This window comes from Equus caballus, chromosome 8 (assembly GCF_041296265.1).
Source record: "Equus caballus isolate H_3958 breed thoroughbred chromosome 8, TB-T2T, whole genome shotgun sequence".
Taxonomy (NCBI): domain Eukaryota; kingdom Metazoa; phylum Chordata; class Mammalia; order Perissodactyla; family Equidae; genus Equus; species Equus caballus.
Window position 1 is genome coordinate 60,470,099 of NC_091691.1, and position 24,714 is coordinate 60,494,812.

Sequence of the window (24,714 nt, forward strand, 5' to 3'; positions counted from 1 at the left end):
ATTATTCAGCATCCTCCTTAGTTACAGTGTCCTGACTTTGCTCAACTGACTTGCTCAGCTGAAAAACCACATTTCTCACTCTATTTTGTAGACAGAAATGGACATGTGACTAAGTTCTCCTAAGGGTATGTAGGCAGAAGTTGTTGGAAGGAACTTTTGGAAATGTTCCCTTAAATGAAAGGCTTCCTTTTTCCCCTTTTTTCCTGCTATAGATACAGACGCGACAGCTCGAGTTACATCGGTTGTCTTGTGATTTCAAGCAGTTTGTACAGAGTATGGTTGAGCAGAAAAGAGAAAGCTGCCGGGACATTGATGACATTAAGAAACCTCCGTATGAGACCAAGATTCTGAACCTGTTTTACACTAGAGAAAATAAACTTTTCCCTTGTTTAAGCCACATTTCTTTCTGTTACCAGGTAGTCTAATGCCAGTTCTAGCCAATTCACTGAGATCACTTAAAAAATATCTTTTTATATAGCCTCTAATGTGGAACAGCACAATTTCAACTAACTCAATTAGTATCTGGAATCACCATTTGTCATACAGCAAAACCATAAAATTGTCTTCTTTGTCACATGCTGAAACTTTTGTAATTTCCTGTGTTTGTTAAACTCACCTTTACTCATTTTGAAGTCTATTCAAGTAGGCATAAAAAAAGTTTTAAGTTGTGGTGAAAATTCATTAGATTAATTAATAAGAAAATAAGTGATATTTACTTTTATTTGCCTAGGTATTAATTAACTGAAAAATGAGAATATGCCTCAGGCTATTAGAATGCAACCAAATGTCCAATCTTTCAGACTCAAGGGAACACTCCGATTTGATCGCACAATTCGTAGAGACAGAGGATGAAGTAGTGGAAACAATATGCTAAATTTTAAAATGTGTGTCTTTAGGGAAGATTTTTTTCATTTAAATTCTTAAGTTAATGCATCAATTAAATATTAAATGCCACATATACATGAAAAAACCCCCACCTTGTCGAGCACAGGTGTAAGGAAGAATACAACAATGAATAAAATGTCATCCTTGCTTTGAAGAACATCACAGTTTAGCTGATAAAATCAATAAATAAAATCCTTTTTATAGTTGAAGAGATTGAAGTAAATGAGATTTGATGACTTCCTAAGACCATATAACAGTATAGAAGAATCCAGATTGCCTTACCCCTAGATTTATGGCTTCCTACAAAGGCAGGCTTCTGACTTTAGAGAACATGGAAAAGAGTATTTTCAAGTCACCCGGAAAAGGCACTCTTCTTTGATTTCCATGAAATAATTAATACTTCACTTCATTTCCGTCTGTTTAGAGAACACTGAAATATCTTTATGACTAACCATTTTTGAAATCTTAGCCAAAAGAAAATGAGTACCCAGGCAGATGAAGTTTATTAAATTATGACTTAGGTAAATCAGTTAATTCCATCCAGTCTTCATTCTCTCCTTCTATCAGATTAGATTCAGCTACATTTAACAGAAAACCTAAAATTTCATTGCTTAAACACACAAAGATTTATTCAGTCAAGTGAATAAGTCTAGAGGCAGGAAGTCCAGGGCGGGTTTGGAGGCTCCACAAAGTCATCCAGGCTCCTTCTATCTTTGTGCTCCACAATTCTCAACAAATGGCTCATGGCTTCCTATTTGAAGCATCACAAGATGGCTGCTTGAGCACCAGGCATCACATCTGTATTCTAGATCATGACATACAATTGGGGGAAGCAAAAAGAAAAACCCTACATCTTTCAAGTGAATCAGCTCCTTTAAGACACCTACTCAGAATATCTCCTACACAGCATTTCACTTACTTCTCATTGCCCACAATTTAGGACAGGTTAGACTTCATTCAAGAGGGTTGGCAAACAGCAGCCCGAAATGAAATCAGAGTTTCATCTCTAAGAAAGAACTAGATTAGGAGATAGTTGGCAGACAGCCAGCAGTCTCTGCTATGACACCCAAGGAATGCCAAGGGACATGTGTTTGTCAGTGGCAAGTGTTCTTTTAATGTTTAAGTATATTTAAGTATAAATATCAAATTAGTATTTAATATTAATATTCAACGTGCTTCATAATTATGTATATTATATACTTATATTATTTTATATCTATTATTAAGAATACATTAATATTAAATTAAAATTAAACAACTCTGAAAATTGGTCTTAATTTTCTTCTGCCTGATTTCCCAGTCTGAAACAAGTAGAAATAATCATGACAGAATATGGTTACTTAATATTAACACAACTGGTCCTGACAGTTTCTTAGCCATATCTATGATACTCAAAGTCAGCTACACCCAGAAAAATAAAACATTAAAAGCATACATGGCGATAAACTGGCTCAGTAAGAAAAGAATACATGAAGACATCTATGTCCCAAAATGATCTCAGGAGACTGCAAGTGTGTTGTTTTAAACTGTCAGGGTTATTCAGTTTGGTTTTTAAATGTGATTTGGTTAATTTGTTGGATAGGCCTGACCAAAAATAAATTAATGTCAAAATGTGATTTTTTTCTTAATTATGAGGTAGCAAGATAAATTTGCTAAGTAAAGTGGCAATGAACGTTGAAACCAGTGGCAAGGTAGCCATTAATGATTAGCTAGCTAGTAACTGGTTTCTTTTTCCAGGCAGTTATTAACTGTAGCCTTTCATGGTTTCCCCATCCATTGTTAGCTGTGCTGCAGCTTCTTAAAAGTCAGGTAGAAAGCAATATATTCCCACACTCCCACTGGGATCCTTATAGATTGATACCAAACCTAATATCAGTTTCCCCACATTAAACTCAGCATATATGGGATTAAAACCAAAACACTCATTTCCTGCTTACTCTCTGGCTTCCTGGCTCCAGAATCCACAATCCTCCCTGAAGACAGACACCGTCAAGGACAAGCACCTGGATCATCTCCTCCCCACAAAGAGATACAGGCTGGTGGGAAAGCTGCTTACCAGCAAGGTCACGGGCTCCCTCCTCTCTGCAAGTGTCTCAAGGCCAAAGACAGGCTGGCGGGAAAACTCCGACCAGCAAGGCCATGTGCTCCCCCTCCCCTACCTAAAACCCCAAATAAAAACCCTTCCTTTCAGCTTTTTGGGGAGTTTGGGATTTCAGCATTTGCTGCCCTTTCTCCTTGTTCAGCGCTGTGCAAAAATAAAATTCGTACTTTCTTCCACCACATCCGGTGTCAGAGATTGGCTTGCTGTGCAACGGGTGAGCGAACTCACTTCAGGTTCGGTAACAAGATAACATCTCTGATGCTTGGGTCACCATGGTAACGGGTGCTTAAGTTGTTTTTCCTGAACTGAAAGTGGACTCCTTGTCCAGTTCAGGCCAGTAGAGACCACTGACCCATCAAGTGGACCTGCTCAAATGTCTGATAGGTACCCCTTTGATGTCAGGGGGCCCAAAAACTTCACCCTGACATTATGCTAATACCACCACTTTGTGAACACCCATCTATTAAGAGCTGTGAAGCTTGACCATGCTTGTGCAGATCGTCAAATACCTCACTGTTCCTTATCTCCGATCGTCTACCCCCACACTTCAGACCGCCCTGCCCCTTTATCCCATAAATTTCCCCGATTCCTATTTTCAGGGAGGTGGATTTGAGACTTGTTCTGTCTCCTCACTTGGCTGCCTTATGAATAAACCCTTTCTCTGCTGCAAAATTTGTCGTCTCAGTGATTGGCATACTGTGCAGTGGGCAAAACAAACCTGGTTCGGTAACAACATTTCATTAACCTAAACTTGGTTACCTTCTGTGTCACTGTATATCCTCTCATATACGGCACTGTTAGCCACAAACTTCATGGAAAATCAATTATCCAGGTACATAAAAACACAGAGTGGGGGGTTCTGCTTTGTGATAAGAGGCAAGGTGATCTTGAATTTGGGTCACCAGGTAAGCTGGGACAAATTTCCCTACCACATGTCAGCTGTAGACCTACTGCCTGAGGCCCCCTGTGTCACTCACTCTAATTGACTAATTGTGTTGTTCACCTATTAGTTTTTGCAGGTTTCGTCTCAAAGGATCATCTATGCAGTGATATCAATGTTTCATGTGCGTAGGGATCTTGTCAAAACTCGGACTCTGATCTAACAGGTTTGGGGTGGGGCCTGAATCCAGTTTCCTCCCAAGCTCTCAGGTCATGTGAACAACTCAGAGTAGCAAGGAGCTAGTACTGAGGTGAACTTGATAGCACGTTAGGAACACCTGCAGGGTCTCACCCTCAGAGTCTCCGATTTAATGGATCTGAGGAGGGATCCAAGAATTAGCATTTCTAACAAGCTTCCAGGGGATGCTGATGCTGCTGGTCCAGGAATCACACTTCAAGAACCACTGATTTAGAATCTCAGTGGGGATCTCAGAGGAGAGAAATAGAGTGCGTGTAGAACAGCAACCTCTCCCTGTTGTAGAACGCCTACTGCGGACGAAATGTCCTTGTGAACCTGGGTCTTAAGTTTTATATAAATGAACTATATAAATGTCGTCCACCCATTAATTCCTCAGTTTTCTATATATTTAGGAGAGGTAAAGCTAAAACAAGGAATTTGTTTCATTCCCACTTTGAACTATAGGGTTCCTTTTAGTTTTTCTCGAATTATACTTGACAAAATAATTCTACATGAATTTTTGGGTATGAATTCTAGATAAAACCTCAGATATCTCAAAGAAAGCCTTGAAGTTTCTTTTTAATGTTAATAATTCCATGTTATAGCATTTAAAGGTCCCTAAACATGGGCAAACAAAAACACCACAATTTCAGGCATTAATTGTTACATACTGACAACTAAATATGAAAAATTTTGAAATCCTATGTATTCTCAGGCCAAATATGGGGGAAGGCCACACTTGTTTTTAATTGTTTTTTTTTTCTCTAAAGTTAGGAAATAAAAAACTTCTAACTCTATAGCTTGGTTTTATCAAAGCACACTTTATTCCTATCAATAAAAAAACCTACTTTAAGAAGTAGACATTTTAAAATAATTTGATCTATCATCACAAAATGTGTATTATGAATGTACTTCACACATTTGTTTTTTAATGCTCCTTATATACTAAATTACTCCATATATTTGAAAATAGTTATTTTATTGTTAGTGGTTAGGATTTGAGGTGATTTAAGTGTGGTTTTTATTTTTTATGCAACACCATCCTTTCAAAGAGTTTTTAAAAACTATGCGTGCTTACTTTTATTGGGCCCTACAAAATACATAAGGGTCTATCGATTCTTAGCAATGCTATGTTCTGCTGTGTTCTATTTTCTTTTTCCTACATAAGTAGAAAAACAAATGCAGTATCTGGCCAAATGCAATGTTCCTTCGGATTTATTAGAAAAGCAAATAAAAGAGACCAGAGAGATGCAGCAATATACATGGTTTGTTTGTTTCATTACCCTAATCTAATTTAGGATTTTCAGCTAGTACAGAACTCATAACTAACACACTGCAAAAACTGAGTTAGTTTTTCTTTTCTATGAAAATAAAAATCCTCAACTCTAAAACATATATTGTGAATATTTTCCAAATAGCATAGCATATTCCATTTTCTAAAAGTAAACATATGCGTTGATATCGTTTTATAAAATATTTTTAATAAACTCAGGAGGAATGAAAAGCTCAGTAAAGTTAAGAAACTGTTTAACAAAGCTCATTTATAACAGTTATGCCAATTTTTGTCTATCTTGGTGCTTCCATGGAATTTTTTCACATGAAATAGTTTGAGATCTGAATCAAGATAAGGAAAATGTAATTGTATATTTTCCCTAACTATAGATTTAATTATAAAAAAAATTCATGATTAACTAAGTGACAATGAATTTACCGACAATTAACTTATATAAAACAATCTATAAAGTACAAAGTTTTGTTACAAAACTAAACTTGTAAATAGTCCAGTGGAGTTTTGTGAATTTCATCAATCATAAAATTAACATTTAATTTTGAGTGTAAACAGAGAATAACTTTGAAATTCCTAAGTATATCATAAAACAGTCATAGTTCCTCTGTGAGATAAATTTTAATGATATTTTGAAATCATTTAATTAGCCAAAACTGCTTAATGCAGATTCATTTCCCACACTTTCTAATAATTCTGGTAGCACTCTTAGAGTGTCCTCTCTTGCTAACCAAGAAATCTTCCACTGGCCTTTAATTGTACTTTATGTTCAGATATAAATTCTCTCTTTCATAATTAAACAAATGGAAGAAATATGAATACATAAACAAACACAAAAGTTAATGTTTGGCTAATGATTTTTAATTGCTCAGAAAACATTCTGCACTTATATTCAAGAATATAACTTAGCACAATATACTTCTAAATTTTTAATGATATATTTTAAAATTTCAAAATATAATATATATTTTAAAATTTCTATAAAAATTTCTATAAAATTATATCTGAAATATAAGATTATATTTTAAAATTTTAAAACTGGTGTCATTGTTAGAGTAACGAGTACATCAGACAACAGAATTGTATTACCCCCTAAAATTATTTTACTCACAAAGGCTATGAAAAGCATACATTGTGGACACCTTATAAAATAAAATCTTACTTACTAAAACTTTTTTCCTCTGCTCTAATATCCAATGTCGTATCAAGTAACACCTTTAATTAGAAACTGTAACTGAGAATGAGGAGGCTAATCACAAAAGTTTTAAAAATCAACTGCTCATTTTCTCAATAGTTAACTAGTTAATAGATTAAAAAAAGTTTTTGTCTGAATGAGAAATTTCCATGTGATATATATTGTTATTGTTTATAAATCTATAGAGTTTGGCACAAAAGACTATTAAAATATTATTTAAATACACGGCTTTTTTCTAAAGGAATAAAATATAATATCCTATTAAAATATTATGCATTCAAAATAATTTATGAACTTATGTGTTCACTCATTTATCCATCATTCAACAAATGTTTGGTAAATGTAATTTTAAGAGATTTTAATTTTCTAACATATATATGCCAAACTCTTTATTTCTGATTTTCTTAAAGTAAATTAATGTAGATTGAGCTTTAGGTTCCAATATGGATGGCCATTCAATTTTTAGCATGTTCAAAGGCCTAAGCACTGCGTATGAGGGTTGCAAGCCTCATACCTGCTGGGCTAGTTCCACAAATGCTTGAAGATGGTGGCCCTGTGTCAAACTAGAGAGTGCATGTTCTTGCCAAGTATTTGTATTTTTAAAAGGTAATAGCTCATTATGTAAAAACAAAACATATTTGTGGGTCTGAGTCAACCCATTGGTATTAAGGCTGCAATTCTTTCATGGAAATTCTTTCATATGAGCCTTATGAAATCTCTGTGGCTCAAACTGCTGTGAGCTTGTTCTAATCCATGCCTTTCCAACAATCCTAGAAGCTGTAGGAACCTGATAACACATTCACATAGTCAGAGACCCAAGGACAAAGCTCTGAAGCCTCCTGAAAGAAAACAGTACTGGGTACACCTCCACAAGTTAAAATTGTAGGGAGAAATGAGCTTTTATTTACCAAATTGAAGACTGCACCAAAGAATACTTAAAAATCCTTCCATACATAGCCACTTGGGTAGAGGAAGCAATTCTCTGTCACCAAAGACAATATTTCTAAATAGTTCTCCCCAAGATTTTGGAGAAAATATTTAATTTTCATCTAAAATAAAAATTCATTTTTCATTAGCCTCCACAACACCCAGCTCTCCCACCTACTCTTCCATAGCGTACGAAGTAACAAGTTTTCAAATAGAAGATGCAAGAAAGTACATAGTACATTCCAGAAAGGGCAATATATACAAGCATATAAAAGAAAATTAACAAGTGAAACTTGTATTTCTAGAGAACATGGAAGTCATATCAGACAAGCAGAATTTAGGGGAGCTTCATATTTATAGTATCCTTATCTATACATGACTCAAAGTTTACCTCCAATAAACACATTAGCAGATGCTGCTACCATCTGATATTCAATACACTCCTACATAGGCATTTGTAGATGGTACTCTATTAAAGGCACATTTAATTCTTTATACACGTCTTCGCTAGCGTCCTAAATTTGGGTTCCAGATGATCTAAAAACTCAAGTCCTTCTTCTTCCTGCCGATCACTGCAGCAGCCTACCGAGCCGGCCATGGACCCTTTTCCTTCATAGTTGTACGAGCGCACGTAGTCTTCAGAATGTTTATGCTCCTCATCTTGTCCACACAGATACACCTTCTGTATCACAAAAGAACACATTTTATTATTTCTTTTAAAACACCTAAACATACTAACATAAAAATAATGTCTTTGATTTACCTTTTACTGTTTAATTTTTAATCAGAGTGTGTCCTCTAATGGATTCCTACATATAAAAAATGCACATGATTGGTCTGAATTATATTCATTCTTAAAATGTAGCAAATATATAGATGCTCCTAGTGAACACATTTATAAAAATTAAAGCTATGCATATATCATACAACTAACAATTTCCCATTTGAACATAAGATTTGTATAGTTGAAATATACCTCTGTAGCTTCTTTGTATCTCTGAAACCAATATAGTCTATGATTCTTATGTTTATACGCTATCATATAGCTATAATAAGGTACTACATTAAACTGGCTAGTATTAACCTATATTGATTAATCTAAACATAAAATAAGGAACTAAAACCCCAAATAAAAGCTTAACAGTCTATCTGGATGATGTTGATAGCCAGGACTTCATAACCACGTGAAGGATTCAACACACTGAAAGATGTTTCTAATTTATGATCTGTGCATTACTCTATAGCAAATATTTCACTCCAGGTGATTTTCCTGGTAACTTTTAGGGAAGAAGCTATCAGTCTTTTCATACTTCCTAAACATATCTACATATGCCACTCTTAGAGAAAGTTTTGTAAACCTCATTTTAAAAATTGAATTTTAAAAGATCGTTTTTCTTTCTGGGTTTGAACCTGACATCCATATCTGTGATAATTCAACGTTAAAAAGGCGAAGAGTTCCAGTAGTAAGGAGGAAAATTTTCAGGAAATCCTGATTTATAAATAGTGTTTAACTTTCATGTAATATGAGCTTAAAGACTTTGGCACTTACTTCACCAAGCCGAGGTTGGGTGAAGCTGTGCCAGTCGGTGTATGTGAATCGGCCAGTATCCGTTACTCCTTGTCCTACCCCCTTGACGGATTCCAAGGTCTGATGTCCACCTCCTTTGCTGGAATCCAAAGTGTATCCACCTTTGACCATCTCAAAATTTTGCTGTGTTTTGACTCCCTGGCCACCAAGGGTGCCACCAGACATGCTTGTATCGCAAATGTTGGATGTCTGAATGGGGAGTCTAATATTTGCCTCCTATAAATAAAATCAGACATATAAAATGATGAAGCAAATTGAAACTAACAGTTTGCTTTCATTTCCTTCCCACCATAGGCAAACCACTTACTTGTTGTGCCTCTCAGTTCCTCATACAGAAAGTCAAGATAATAATTGTACCCATATCATGGGTGTTATGGGTCGAACTGTGTCGCCTCCAAAGTTCATATGTTGAGGTCTTAACCCTTAGTGCCTCAGAATGTGATCTTACTTGAAGATAGAGACATTGTAGATTACAGGTGTAATTAGTTAAATTAAGATAAGTTCAAACTCAATTAGTGTTGGTCCCTAATCCAAAATGATGGTGCCCTTACAAGAAAAGGGGAAATGTGGACACAGACTGGCACACAGTGAGAATGCAACATGAAGATCTGATTTATCTTGCCATAAGCCCGGGTACCACCAGAAGCTAGAGAGAGGCCTGGAACAACAGATCGTTCCCTAGCACCTTCAGGGGGAGAATGGCTCTGCCAACATCTTGATCTCCAACTTGTCGCCTCTGGAACTGAGACAATACATTGCTATTGTTTAAGTCACTCAGTTTGTGGTACTTTGTCATGGCAACCCTAGGAAACTAATGCAATACAACTGTGGAGTTTAAATGAATTAACATGTGCAGGGCACTTGGAACTCTGCTTGGCATGGTAAATGCTCAATAAACATTAGCTATTATTATTATTATTATTACTATTATGTAGTAATCAATTGTCATCATCGGATCACCATACAATTCAAAGGAAAGTGAAGTCTGATTTACCATTACTTCTTCTCCAGGTCCTTCAGTATTTGATACAATTAAATTTTGCTGGGCTACATCTTCTGGAAAACATTTCTTTACTGTTTTCTTAGCAGTGACACAGAAACACGTAAACAGAATACCTAAAAAATGAAAATATTTAAGTAAAAGAGTATTTTTTTCATGCTGAGTATATATTAAATCATTTGAATCATATGATTTTTCTAAAAGTTTCTTCACAGAATTTTAAAAGATTTGTTCCAGAAATTATCTCTTTGGGTCATAAAATTTAAAACAGAATATTAACAAATGTATTGTTATATAGACCATCTTTGTCTTAGTGAGGTTATATTATTAGGCTACGTAAGAAATAAATCAATAAAAATTAAGAAGGATCAAGTGAGCATAGTTTAGTAATAGCTTTCTTCCCAGATCAAGAATTAATTTAAAGTTTCTCTTATTTCCTCCACACTGAAATAGTAACTTCATTTAATTGAAATTTAAGCTAGTATTATTGATATTTAAAATCCATATAGAACACACTCAAAGGGCTTAGAACCACAAAACAAAGAGCATTTGGCATAAGTACAAACAAGAAAGGCAATTATATAAACTCAGTGCCCAGTTTTGAAAGTGTGCATCAACTAATATAGTGCTAAGAGGAACATCCAGCTTAATCTGAAACTCAAATCAATGAATTAGCACACAGCAAAGACTATGGGAAAAGTCTGTAAATGCAAAGAGGTTGTGTGTAGTCCAATAGACTGTTAAAAAAGAAAGAGGAGAAGGAAGCAAGGAAGGAAGGAAGGAAGGAAGAAAGGGATGGAGAGAGGAAGAAAGAAAAGAAGGAATGAAGGAAGTGTGGGCAATGATTTCTGCCACTTTTGTATCTCCAAAACACAGTCTGCAGAAGGCAAAATCTTAGCATCCTCTGTACACATTACTTTTCCTCAGTGGTTCACCATAAGACAATTTTCCACTCATTGGAGTCTTAAGATGTATGCTACATCGCTTCATTAGTAACATTTAAGTAAATTTTGGAACTACTCTGTTATCACTAGTTCTTTTGGTGCATTCACTATGTATATTTGGCTGGTTGAAAGACTATAATATTTTGTATGGAAGGATATCTTAATAATAATTTTATCCAACCTCTTCATTTTACACATGGAAAAAATGAGCTCAAAGAAGAGGAAATTTTTTATCCAGTGTCTTACAGCTAAGTGTTGGAAGAACTAAGGCTACACCTCTGAAATTTGCTTTCAATTTAATCTGCTCTCCCTCATATGCTTCTTCTGTGGCTCAGGACGCCAAGTCGTATAGTATGTACAAGATTTTTAAAAGGATACATTTACCAAAGGCTATAAATGTCATTGATATAAAGAATTGCCATATACATTTTCAAAAAATATTAGATAAAACTTCAGCTGACACATTCTAGATAGTTATACTTACATAACAACAATGCAGAGCCCAACACCATGGCAAGAATAGCCCATTTTCCAAGTATTACATTTGATAACTTAACATCTCTCTCATCGACAATATTCATTCTACAGTCAGATGGAGTTGTACAGTCACATACTCTCACTGATAACATGTGTTTTCCAACCAAACCATGTCTATCTTTTATTTCGATAGGCACAGTATAGTAGTTATAATCAAGATTTTGCCGTTCACGAAGAATGGCAGTTTTACCTAGGAGAAAAAGATAGAATATATATTGATATGACATTTCAGTAGCTATATTTTTCCCAATTGTTATTCCTGGGGGGAAGGTGGTAATTTAGCTTAGAAAAGAATTCTAGTGATTCATTTTTCTTCTTAAAAATTATTTTGATTTCTCAAGAAACCAGAAACAATAATTGATATTGCTCTACATTTATATTAGAATAATCTATACTTAACATGTTATTCAAATATTATCTTAAAATAGATGTATATATTTTCTTAAAAGATATTTGGAACAAGAGTCTGAACTTAACATAAATATATTATTCATTGCTTTATTAAAAGAAAGCCATTTTCCTTTTTTTTAGGATCAATAAAATAATTTCCTAACATGAGTATTTATTTAGTATAATGAACTAAGGTGAAAGTCAAGACCATCAGCCATCTTGAGTTCCTATTGATTACAAGATTTAATATAATTACACACCATCCTTTGTTTCTATAGTCCAAAGTTTGCTGGCAGAATTATCCAGAAAGAATTGAAAAGGTGGACCATTTTCAGGTCCATCTGGATCTACAGGTTCTAGAACAGCATACTCTTTATTATGTCGACAAATTGTCGCTTCTTTTTCAAGTTGTGGTGGGTGGTCATTATCATCTTCCAAAAGAACTACTAATGTTCCAGTGCAAGATCTGCCATCTAAGAAAAATCAAAAATAGGTTATGTCTTCACTTAAAAATTTATTTCAGCAATCTTTATGATACACAGTTAACATCTGCTTTCTGCTAGTTGTGTGAACTTGAATTAGCACACACACTTCCAAGATCACAAATACCATTGCTACAAGGACAAAATAGTGGTTTGTCATTCTTCCGTGAAGATTGGTGACTGTATCAGATGATAAGTTGAGGTGTTTTTCAAAACTAAAAGGTATGAGATTATGAGTAATGTCACTACAGAATATCCAGTTGAAAATAAAATTGATTTCTTACATAAAGAGCGTATATTTATCCTTAGAATACAAAGGTTTTACATTTGGTCATCAATCACCTCCTTGGCTTCCTCTCCTAACCGTTTCTTTTATCAAACCCACTAAGTGCGCTCCTTCATGTCTGTTTGGTACATTCTGTTGCCACTGACAGAAATACTTTTATCCTCCTCTTTGCCTGAAAAATTCCTATTATCCTTTAAGAATCCTCCTCACGAAATTTGCTGTGGCTTCTGTGGACAATGGTAGCCATATTGTCCTTTGATTTCTCAAGACACTACTTGAGTCATCATTGGCTCACACACTGAACTGGGAACATGTTCATAGTAAGAACTAAGCTGTACTCATCTTGAAAGCCTAGTGCTCTGCCGAGTATTTCTCAGCTAATTTATAACTTAATACTACACAGTGAACATAATGTGCTTACTATTTTTACATTTTGTAAAAAAACTAATTGAATAAACCATTAAAATAAGTTTGCACCCCCACCTTAGTCCAATTAATATGTTCTTGAGAATAGGAACTCCTACTCATCTCTATTCTATAGATCAGCACTATTATTGGCCTAATGCTTTACACATAAGTCTCAATATTTTTTATTAAAATAGAGCCTATTATTTGTGTTTAAGAGATAATGAAGTTCAGAAAACATGTTCAAATTTTACTGTTTGTGAAAAATAAACTATAATAAACAGTAAACTTTAAAGATTGAAATAAACAAAGAATTGATAAAATTTCTCATTTTTGTGCTTTGAATACTGGTCTAAATTTTGGAGCATATATGTTGAATTTATCATAAAGACTACTATATGTCATATGCAAATATAATCTTTTTTATTTTTCGTTCGAAATAACATTTAAGCCATATCATGTGGTATATCTCAGTCAAACTTTTTTCTGTTGAACAACTACAAAATTAATTTATTCAAAGGGACTTTTAAATTAATGACTTACATAAGGTAACTACTGCATATATCTATTTGAAAACTATTCTATTTGAACAAGTTTTTAAAATATCTAGAAATAAAAAGAAATCTGCAACAGCATATAAACATTTTGAGACTGCCAGGTAATTGTAAAAATATGAATATAAGTAACAACTTCAAAATCAGCAAACTAACAAAAAAGTGAGTAACAGGAAAAAGAAGGTCTTTTTAAATTTAAAAAAAAAATGTAGTTAGAGGCATTACCTGTGAGTCAACATGAGTGCTATGATTTTACTTTTTAAAATTTAAGCAAAGAGCAGTTTCTCTTTATGGAACGATAAAAAGAAATCACACTTTAAAAATCAAATAAAGAAGTAGAGCACCAAATGGAAAGCAAATCAAGACTCATTTCATCCTCTATTCAGCCAGCATTTATCACATAAGATTGTTTTCCATCACAGTCTCTGTTTTAAGCATGTTGTTAAAAACGAATGCTTGAAATTAACAAAATGGGTGGTAGTCAAAACCAGAGCTGAAAATGAAGTCCTAGAAGTCTTCTAAAACTACAAATGATTGATATGTTTTCACCTTACTTCTGGGAAATAGAGCCAAAAATAAGTAATTGTTGAGTATGGCTGAAGGTTGTGAAAAGTTAATTAAGTGGGTATAATGCTTAAATTAAGCACATAAGGAAATGCCAAGTATCAGCGAGTAAGGAACATCCCAGTCTCAGGGCTGGAAAGTACATCTTGGGTTAACTGAAATCTAAACTTACACATGTCAACCACATGGAGTCCGACAAGCAATGGTTTCCCATTGCCACTGAAATGTTTTCAGGAACTAGAAGTTCACTGCATTACGAATCAGTCCACTCCAGGCACAGAACTCTTTAATTGTTGGAGAGTTTTTAGGTTCTGTCTTATTAAGCTACAATATGTCTCCTAATCATTTCCAACAACTTGTTCGTGTTCTTTTTGGACTATACACACACAATGTTTACCTCCTCTACATGACAACCCTTAAATATTTGTTATTTTAAGAAAAAATTTTTACAGCCAAATATAACAAAGCATTTTGTAAACGTTTGAACTCAATTTTTTATATTAAAACTAATTGTTCCAAGTACCAATTATGCACCGGGAGTAGCAAAGCTCTTGGTAGTGAAATTGACAACCTGGACCTGGAGGTTCATGAAACTCAAACAACAGCAGAATGACAACTATCAGTACCTGCATTAAGCAAACATATGCCAAAATCTCTGCCAGGTGCTTGGTAAAGGGATGATTTTGCAAGAAAAAGCCTCCTTATGAGAAATTGAGCTCACAATCAATCCAGTTAGAGGAATAGAATATACATGAGAAGCAATGAAACACCCTTTTCATAGAGAAGACACCTGACCTGTGATAACATATTATTCCAGGGAAGGAGGGCTTAAAAAGTGTTAAGAGAAGACCTTAACAAAACAATGGGAACAATCGCAGAAGCTGTCAGTGTGATTCATTTGAAGTTGAGATCTTAATTTCAAACAGGAGAGCATAGAACGATTCTAGGCAGAGGGTGTATAAAACAGTGTTTTCTAGAATGACAGTAGGGAAACCAGCTTGACTGACAAAGAGGATTGACACAGGAAATACAAAGGAAGAAAGTGGATTCTAAGAAAGCTAGAAGAATACCTAGATCATCATCCTGAAATATTTATGAACATCAAAACTAAATGTGGAAATGTAAGTACAGTCGGCCCTCCATATCTCAGGTTCCACATCCACAGATTCAACCAACCATGGATGAAAGGCCTACAATGGTTGTGTCTGTGCTCAACATGTACACACTTTTCTTGTCATTATTCCCTAAACAATATAGTATAACCACTATTTACATAGCATCCCCATTGTATTAGATATTATAAGTAATCTAGAGATGATTTAAAGTATATGAGAGGATGCTCATAGGTTATAAGCAAATATTATACCATTTTACATTAGAGACTTGAGCATCCTTGGACTTTGGCAACGGTGGGGGTTCTGGAACTAGTCCCCCTGATTCAGAGGGGCAAATGTAATTATTGGGCTCTTGGAAGGATATATCGATGGATTAAAGTTCAAAGCAACAAAATCCTTCATGTCACCGTATGGCCTTCCACTAAAATTTATAACATCCTTATCTTTACTTCTTCTTGAGCACACCCAGGTTATCCATGAGCCTGGGACATAGACTTGTACGGTTCAGACTTGACATTTTACTTCCTTGTACTATGATCACTGTGCTTACAGACATTGTCTTTTAGCATCAAAAGACATAGTTAATTTCTTATATTTCTGTTCTCTATATTTGCCTGCTCTCCAAATGGTATTTCATTTTCCTATCGCCAAGCTTCTGCATTTCTGTGAAATCTCCTCCCTTTATCCTTTAATCTGGGCTGCTCTTAACTGACTTCCACTTCTTAAGAGATCCATACATACTCTTAGGGGGAAAATTTTCATGCCAAAGAACCAACCTCTTATAAGAATATAATAATCCTTTAACAGATATCATGTGAGAATTTGGAACTACTATTTGGATTACTATTACTATTCTATTACTATTTGGAACTCCTAGACAATGGACATTGTGGAATAAATGAGTAAACATAAATCCTTGCTTGACATCATAATGGTATTCTTGAACCATTCAGATTTCACTTTTACTTATATAGGAGCAGCAAATCACCCAGGATTACAGAGTAGTGGCAACATTAGCTATATTTCTCAACTAATGTCTTCTCCACTCTTAAGTAGTTTTTCTTTCTACCTATACTGAAAGAACTACATTAAAAGTATGTGTGAGAGGTATCAAGAGGAAAAGATCATATGAAGATGGTTAAATAACAATATTCACATTTAGATTTTCTGTCAGATTTTTCAACCTAAATATTTTTTAGCTCATGGCAATAGTTCTTTAAAACTGCTTGGTCACTGATTATGATGTGCAACACAGTATTTTCCTCAAAGGCAACAGGAATAGAACAAGGCTGAGTGAGGAAGAAAGAAAAAATCTGAATAGTGCAGATGTGTATGAATGGTCTTGCCCTTCCCATATAAATTAGAAGCAGCCAGCATCTTCATTATTGTAATCTTTGTGTCTTGTCAGAGAATCATCTTTTAGTAGACGTGGCTTTTATTGTAAAGCTATAGAAAAGAGTAGGGATATAACATATGAGAAACATTTGTCTTTATTTTATTATCAAAATATCAAGGGGCAAAATGAATTAACATGAACCATTTCATGACCTATTTTCAACTTTTGTTAATTTCCGTGGGATTTTATATATATTTATTCATACACTCACCTATTCCTTCTAAAGAAATTCAATGATTCTACAGAAAAAGACCACAGCATTGCTGTATCAGCTTGTTTGTTTTGAACATCTAGTATATAAAAATATGCTAACCATAAAAATAGTGGAAACCACCTTGGATTAGGCAGATAGTCAAAAGCATAGGCTCTATCATAAAAGTATAAGTTCATTCATCTTTCTGGAAATTTACCCCAAATGAGTGAGTCTATAATTAGTGTAATGGGATGTAACATTGTAATTTCTATTTATATTTTTTATCATCCTCTTTTAATATCTATTTAGTATATTTTTATGATGTATACATTAGCATTACTAAGTATACATAGTACATATAGATAAATAAACATACTAGTAAATATATGGAGGTTGTGGTATGCTGGTCTCAGTCTATCGACGACCAATGTTGTCACTCAACCAGGCCTTGTGTCTCTTATTATGATTGCAACATCCCCTCAGCCATACCATCAGGAAACATGGAAAAAAAAGGTTTATTACTTATGAGTCCTGTGCCACACAGCGAGATCACAGGGAGAAGGGGAGAGAGGGAAGGGGAGAGAGAAGGAGGGGGAGAGGAGAGATCGCGAGAGAGCTCCAGGAGTTGTGCTTTTATTGGGGTCAAAGGTGGAAACCTAGGGTTTTGTAGGCTTATTCTTTATTGGTGAATTTAAAACAGATTGGGAATTTAAAGTGGAGGGGATAGGGTGAGGTGGGTGGGGAGGGAGAAGAAACAAGTGGCCTAAATGGTCAGTTATGGAAATGAACCAAGATCTCTAAAACAAAGGAGCCTGGGGTTAGGGGTAGAGTGGGGTAGGATGGCAGCCTGACTCTTTATCTAATTCTGAGGCTGGCAATGTGTTTATTCCAGATAGCCATCTTTGAGGTAAATGCTTCTTTGAAGTGCATGCCTCAGCAATCAAAGCTTAAGTCAGGTACTCTCATTTCAAAAAGAAAAGCCAACTGTCAGGGCTTACACTACAATGCTACAAAATCCAAAAATAGCTTACTGTAGGAGTGTATGTTCAAACAGAGTTTTGAGATCACTAATTTATGACATTTGAAGGGCATTTCTTCACAAGATAGGTTCTAAAATTAACCTTAGACAAGGATTGCAAAGCACAGCGAAAGACTTGAGTCATATTTGATCATTGCTTTAGGATACAGGAAAAACGTTTTGTTCCCCATGAAGGGAGGCTCAGAACAAACCTACCTTGAACTCAACTGTTTTAGGTGAGTTGAACCCTTTCAGCAAGCTCAAATCATAATAACCTAAATCTGTATTCCTGAAAAAAATGGAGATCCTTGAGGATGTCACCATATCCATGGCAGAGATCAAGTAATACGGACCTTGAAATTTAGACTTGGACCATTCATTGCCCTTATTTTCCATTACTGATGCGCCGGGCCTAAATTTGGTGGTCTCCAATAAATTGAAAAATCATAATGCAAACATTATTTGCATTAAATTTTCACATGGAAATAAACAGATTTCACCCCAAGATTTCCTTAAAAATATATCCTATATTTATATTTTATTTCTAGAAAATGGCACTCACCTGCATCCATTGCAACCACGGAAACATTGTATTGGTCATTTTTTACAAATTTTGATTCTCTATCTAGCACTTTTAAAGTTTTCAAGTCACCAGTGTATTCATTAATGTCAAACCAACCATCGTCGTCTCCTATCTTCTTATACCTAATTTTTAGAAAAAAATGTAAATACTCCAAGAATGGGCATAATCTCAAAATCTATCAATTTGAAAAATACATAGAACTTTCCTAAGTTAGAACTCAATTTACATCGCAATTAAAACTAAGAAACTTTTTGAAAAAGACATTACCTTAGGCCTTCCCCATTGCGCGTTTCTGGATCTGACGCTTTGTATCCAAGGAGTTCTTTGCCAGCTGGGAGGCCATCTTTACTCTGAATAACTTTTACTGGCGGTTGGCATTCAGGGCCCTCATCACTGTCCTTTACTTTAACAGTGACAGTTGTAGTGCACATAGTAGGAGGAGTTTGTGAGTTTGCTGCTTTAGAGAATTGTGCTTCATTAAGTACACCAATTTGCAAAACAATTTGGCGATTGACTTCATAGTTCAATGGCTGTTCAAAAAACATACTTTAATCAGTCAATAGATAACACTGTATATGGAAGACGTAATTATGATTCCAAGTTTTCGCACAAAAGGGAATATCAGTTTGTTCCCAGGGAACACCATTTTTGTGTATAAAATATCACCAAAAGTTGGTGCTAACGTAGTTACTGGCTAATAATTAGCTTCCTGTAATGACAAACACTATCAAATGCAAAATTGTTGATTTTAAGGTTCAACCAATTTTTTCTTCTCACTTTTCTTTCGGAAGATCTTGTCTTCATTTTTTCATCACAAGTTTAAATATTAATGGAAATACAGAATAAGTATTTGAATAAATTCAAATAGACTATTATTTCTCAATATTTCATTACTTATCAAATGGGATAACAGTGATAACTAAGACAGCAGAAGTCCCTCCAGGCTAAGTATGTGAAATAATTAGACAGACTATGAGGACACGGGATTTGGCTATAATGGAGTGTTACTCTGAGTATATGAGTCAAGAGAGATCATTTTATCTAGACACAACTTTCCAAAGCACATTATATTTGAATTTGCTTAATTCCCAATCAAAGTGCTCAGTCCTGAACTGAATAATTAGAAAGAATCCCAAAACAATAGTTTAATAATTAGGGCCTAAAATCTATCAAGATAACAAAAAATGGAAAGCAAGAGAAATCTAGAAGCCAGAAAAAGGATAGAAAGAGAGAGAAAAAGAGAAAGAATAGGTAATAGAATAAGTAAAAGACATTTTCTAAAAATCTTATGAGGAAAGCACAATTTATGTATATTGCTTCTAAGAAAATACACTGTCTCCAGGAAATTAATGAGGGAAGATACGTAAGAGTTTAGTGAGGGCTGTGGGCAGACGGACTCAGAAAGGAACCAGGTTCAGTTAAAGTAATCATGATAGGTGCCAGTAATTGCAATTTTAAAACTCCCCAAACACCAGCTACCTCAAATATAGGGGGGTTAATGGGAATAGCTACTGAATATTTAGTAAATGATCTGTCTTATAAAATACGTTACAGAGAGGTAAAAGTACAACATGAGCATAAGCAGAAGTGAAAAGTCAAGAGGTTTGATTTCAGTGACTCTTCCATTTCTTCCTGTTTTGTGTTAGACAAAATAAGGGATCTGGACAAATGGGCATCCAAGACCCCTTCTAAGGCTAATATCTGATTATTAACTCAACATTTCTCTGCCTCCATTTTCCTCGTATGTAGAACAATGAGTTTTGCACCTGCCATGCCTGTCCTCTAAGAGAGAAAAAGAGGGTAAAATAATCATAATAACTATAAAAGTTTATGTAAACCAGTGTAAGTCATTTCAGCATTGCATTGCAATACTCTAGTTATATACATTCAGGAATTACTATATATATATATACACATATATATATCTGTGTTGTTGTTGTTATTGTTTACCTTGACAACACACAAGACTGCTTCATTTGTCTTTGGGTCGGTGCTAATTTTGAAGTGTCCGTTTTCATTTCCCTGTAGGATCGTGTACACAGCCTGGGAGTGAGGAGTGTTTGGCAAATCCTGGTCATGTATCGCCATTCGTAAAATCTCAACGTCAATTCTGTTTTCCTCTACTTCTGCAAAATACTGAAACAATTCCCTCTTGTTATTATAAATTCAAAGCTTTGACAACAATTTTTTACTCTAAAACTTATATTTAAAGAAAAAGAAAACAAAGTGATATGGAAATATGCAATCATATATTGGGAAGAATTTACACATTTAATGCATAGCTGACTTCTTTCTTCACTAAAATGCTTTTTGAAATCTTATCTATTCTCAGGTCTTAACTTCTCAACTTCTCTGAGGTGATTTTTCTAATCATTCAAACCCTTAGGTTTGTCTCTCTTCTGAACCTCAACAATATTTACAGTCTATTACTCCTTTTTTAGACATAAAATGCTTTATATTAATATATTAAGCCCTCAATAGTTCTAGATAATTATAACCTGCACTGATTTCTTATTATTCCTGGATGACTTGTTAATATGCCAATCTTCTTTTTTATTATTTACTTTTGATTCACTAGCAAACACTTTAAGGAAAATGTTTTCCTTCTTTGAGAAATTAAATCATAGTTTCTCCTCTCTACACCTCCCCAAAAAAGAAATATGGTTATGGAAGCATATGATATTAAAAAACTTAAAAATATAGTAAATCAGAATCTTCTAGAGATGTAAGATGAATTCATACAAGGATGATAGCCTGCTAGGCACTGGAGCATCACAGATCTAGGTTCTAATCCCAGTTTTTTGTCTTACATGGTCTGTATGTATGAGATCATGTGCAAGTTACTTAACTGAGCTTCCACTTCCTCATATTAAATATGGCATAAAATATATCCTTATAAGTTGTAGAGATTAATGTAAAAAAATAATACGAATGTGCCTATCACTGCAGGTTTTCTCCTCTTTGACTTATACTCTGGTATAGATTAATGGAAAAATAAAGATTACACACTAAAAGTTCAAGAAAGAAGATCCATTTTCTGGAAGTACTGTTCTGTGTGTATTTCTTGCACTGTGTACTTCCTAAGGGAAAGTTTGCTCGTACATGATACAGGAAGAGCCTGCATACAGATGGTGGTGGGGCAGCCTGTACTATTGACTCCCCAACAAAGCAGAGGATGTAAAGCTAGTCCCTTTGTCATCTTAAGAAGTTAAAGTGTAAAGGATACAGGGAGAAAGCCTCTTCTGTTTCATCCTATAAAAAGAATTTAAATCCAAGGAATCTGATACCAGAGCTTAGTATCCAAGAAAACATTGAATACATGAATGGCTTCATTGGCTAAGAACCTCTTAGATGACCAAGAGAATAGTTATTTCCCTAGCATCCAGAAATAACTGGCACTTCAATTATTTTTACAGAAGTCATATTTTTCTGCTTTTGTTATTTGTATGTGGTAGCTATTAAAACCAAAATGTGTAATCTCACAGAGCCCCCAAATTCCATATTTGTTTTTTTGAAAAAGTAAATGAACTTAGATAAATGAATACAGAGATATACTCACCGAAGTTTCTGCAAAATAGGGTGCATTGTCATTTTCATCCTCGAGTGAAATAGTAATTGTTCCTGTATTAAATAAACCAAAAGGTTGCCCCCCCATGTCTCGCACTTCCATTACTAACGTGTATGTATCACATTTCTGAAAAAAAAGGAAAAAGGTACATTGATGAATACTTCTATTTGCTATAACGTGCAATTCTCATAGCCACTGTTCAGGCTCTGATTATTTTACAAATATTATTTTTCGATTTCTTTTTCAAAAAGAGCCACCATAAATACAAATATAGAACAAGACGTTGGTCAGTCAGTACAATGGAAAGCTGATGTGTCTAATATAACATTTCACAATTTAAAGCTATTTTAGCATCCACACATCAAATCAGGGCAATGATCTCAGCTGAGACCTCTCTTAATAAGTTATACCTTCCCAAAATCTCAGTAGGGGCAAAGGAAGTGTCCAGAGAAGCCCTAACCACAGCCTAGATGGAAACATGCTTGGAGAGGTGGCCAGACGGGCCTTACTGTGACTTCTCTGGGAATTCGTTCTCTGTTTAAATATAGTTTAGTAACAGTGAAATTAATGAATCAATTCATTACTTCTCTATCCAGTAAAGGTGTGGTTGTGGTGATGACGCCTGTATCTGGATGTATGGAGAAATGCTTTGGATGGTCTGGGATTTGCTGTAAGATTTTATACTTCAGACGAGTATGTAGAGTGTCAGGTTCATCAAGGTCTATGGCAGTCACTTGTCCCACTGAAGTACCTGTTTAGGCAAATCCAATATTGTCAACAATTTAAAATAGTGATATAATTGAATTACAAACAAAAAGTAAATCAAGGCATTGTTATAGCATATTCTTCCCCAAACCACAAGTAGATTAATTTTACAGATAAGTGGAGGAGTGTCTAAATGTTCTCTAAACTTCAAGTCTCCCTTGCTTGGAAACTTTAGTTATGTGGCTACTGTGAATACCATGGTTTGTATTCTACCTATGCGAGAACACCCACCCCACCTTGGTAACAGTGGTTCTCAGATTCTTCCCCTAAAGCCATCACCTTAGTTCATGGGCCATTTTTAGATGGGATCTTCTCTGTATATCTCATGTCCTTTATAGCTAAATTTGATTATGTTAATTAGAGGAGTATCAAAACTTTGCCTATGACAACAAAGAATTTATGCTTTTACATTCTAATAAATGTGCTTAATTATTAATATATGCAAATAATATATGTAAGACATAAACATTATGTACATGTCTGAGTATCATTTGCATATCCTTTGGAAATGTTGCTTTAGCAAACCACTTATTATGAGAGAACAGTATTAAATATACATCCATAATGGCAACAGAATGGAGAAGGCATAAAGTTAACAACCTTTCGTGCAAATTTTTTTTACAACTAGACAGTCTTATGCCCCTAGGTATGCCAAAGTCACAATCTTGGCTGCCTATAGCATCAAACCAGTTAAAAATTTTTTTTCAATTTGTTAGGAAAATATGCCAAGTAAAGCAATGTATATGTCGTTCTAAGTCAGATCAGCATTTCCATGTCATGATATATTTCTGGGTCCTTGAAAATGTATTGAGTCTTTATAAAGATTCGAATTACTTATTGTTTTATAAATACACCTGTGACACATAAGTACATGGTCAAGATAGAGAACATAAAGTGCATTTGTCTGTCGCACATTCCTATTCATTGTGGATTAATCTAACAGTTAGTAACTTTATGTATCAACTAGCTGCCCTATATACATGCATAGCAAAATGAGCACAAAAAGGTTTGCCTTTGAAGAGTATATGATTTTCTAAGATTACAAAGTTTTATGTAGAATATCCTTGAAAGTCAAGCATTTAAAAATGTTTTACATAATCATGTTTAAAATATTAATGAAGAATTCAACTGATGCAAAAATCTAGTGTTTTCCTAAAATGCGAACTTACCAGATCGGCAATTTTCAGGCACGTTAAAGACAGTCACTTTGTTTTCAAAATATGGGGCATTATCGTTATCATCTTCAACTTTGAATACTAAGGGGAGTGGGTACTCTGGGGCATAACCATCTGCAGTTGTTGCATAGGCATATAGCTGAAAAGTAGACAAACACCCTGAGCTTATTCGTAAATAACAAATTATGCACAAATTAAACCTAGCAGTTAGGGGAAAGATGTAATGTTTAAAGAAATCATCCATAAAGGTATTTGTAGCTGAGAACTTATGCCATGGAAAGACAACAAACCAGCACAGTCTCCACCTGCCGTATGGCTTCAATCCTCTTGCACCGTTCTCACTATTCTCCCACCAAGTGCCAAGCACTCCAGCTGAATAAGCCTATTCCATTCCCTGAATTAACTGCATGCTGTTCTACTTGTTAGAACGCATGTGGACTTCCCCAGTTGTGCTAATAACAAGTATTTCTTAAAAGTTTACAAAAAATATGATTCTATTTATTTACAGATTTGTATATACATATAAATACATATCAACTATAGCTGGGTGACTCAGTTATGGATTCTTTTCTCTATTTACCTGCATTTTCTGACTTTTCTATCATAAATGTGTATTTCTTGTGTAATAAACATGCTAAAGA

General features: G+C 34.7%; 1 protein-coding gene and 1 long non-coding RNA gene across 5 annotated transcripts in view; both read right to left on the reverse strand.

The window, feature by feature from the left end:
- Nucleotides 1-1,369: 1,369 nt before the first annotated feature.
- LOC138925388 (uncharacterized) lies at nt 1,370-3,543 on the reverse strand. 3 transcript variants are annotated; one of them, XR_011441466.1, is made up of 2 exons: nt 2,942-3,543; nt 1,370-1,690 (listed from the first exon to the last, which is right to left on the reverse strand). It is a non-coding gene; the product is annotated as an uncharacterized lncRNA (long non-coding RNA). The 3 variants fall into 3 exon arrangements; XR_011441467.1 differs by having other exon boundaries at nt 2,823-3,543; XR_011441468.1 differs by having other exon boundaries at nt 1,805-3,543.
- Nucleotides 3,544-6,227: 2,684 nt separating this feature from the next.
- DSC1 (desmocollin 1) overlaps nt 6,228-24,714 on the reverse strand; it is a 30,513-nt gene continuing 12,026 nt past the window's right edge. The window contains exons 6-17 of one of the 2 annotated variants that reach the window (XM_023647609.2): nt 24,068-24,212; nt 22,718-22,884; nt 22,125-22,259; nt 20,516-20,701; nt 18,833-19,095; nt 18,545-18,687; nt 12,230-12,442; nt 11,527-11,769; nt 10,093-10,214; nt 9,060-9,314; nt 8,274-8,319; nt 6,469-8,192 (exon numbers count right to left, since the gene is read on the reverse strand). In XM_023647609.2, the coding sequence (XP_023503377.1) occupies nt 8,284-8,319; nt 9,060-9,314; nt 10,093-10,214; nt 11,527-11,769; nt 12,230-12,442; nt 18,545-18,687; nt 18,833-19,095; nt 20,516-20,701; nt 22,125-22,259; nt 22,718-22,884; nt 24,068-24,212 (1,908 nt within the window). In that variant the 3' untranslated portion in view covers nt 6,469-8,192; nt 8,274-8,283. Of the gene's footprint in view, nt 8,193-8,273; nt 8,320-9,059; nt 9,315-10,092; nt 10,215-11,526; nt 11,770-12,229; nt 12,443-18,544; nt 18,688-18,832; nt 19,096-20,515; nt 20,702-22,124; nt 22,260-22,717; nt 22,885-24,067; nt 24,213-24,714 lie in introns of both variants that reach the window. The other variant, XM_070220855.1, reaches the window with a different exon arrangement.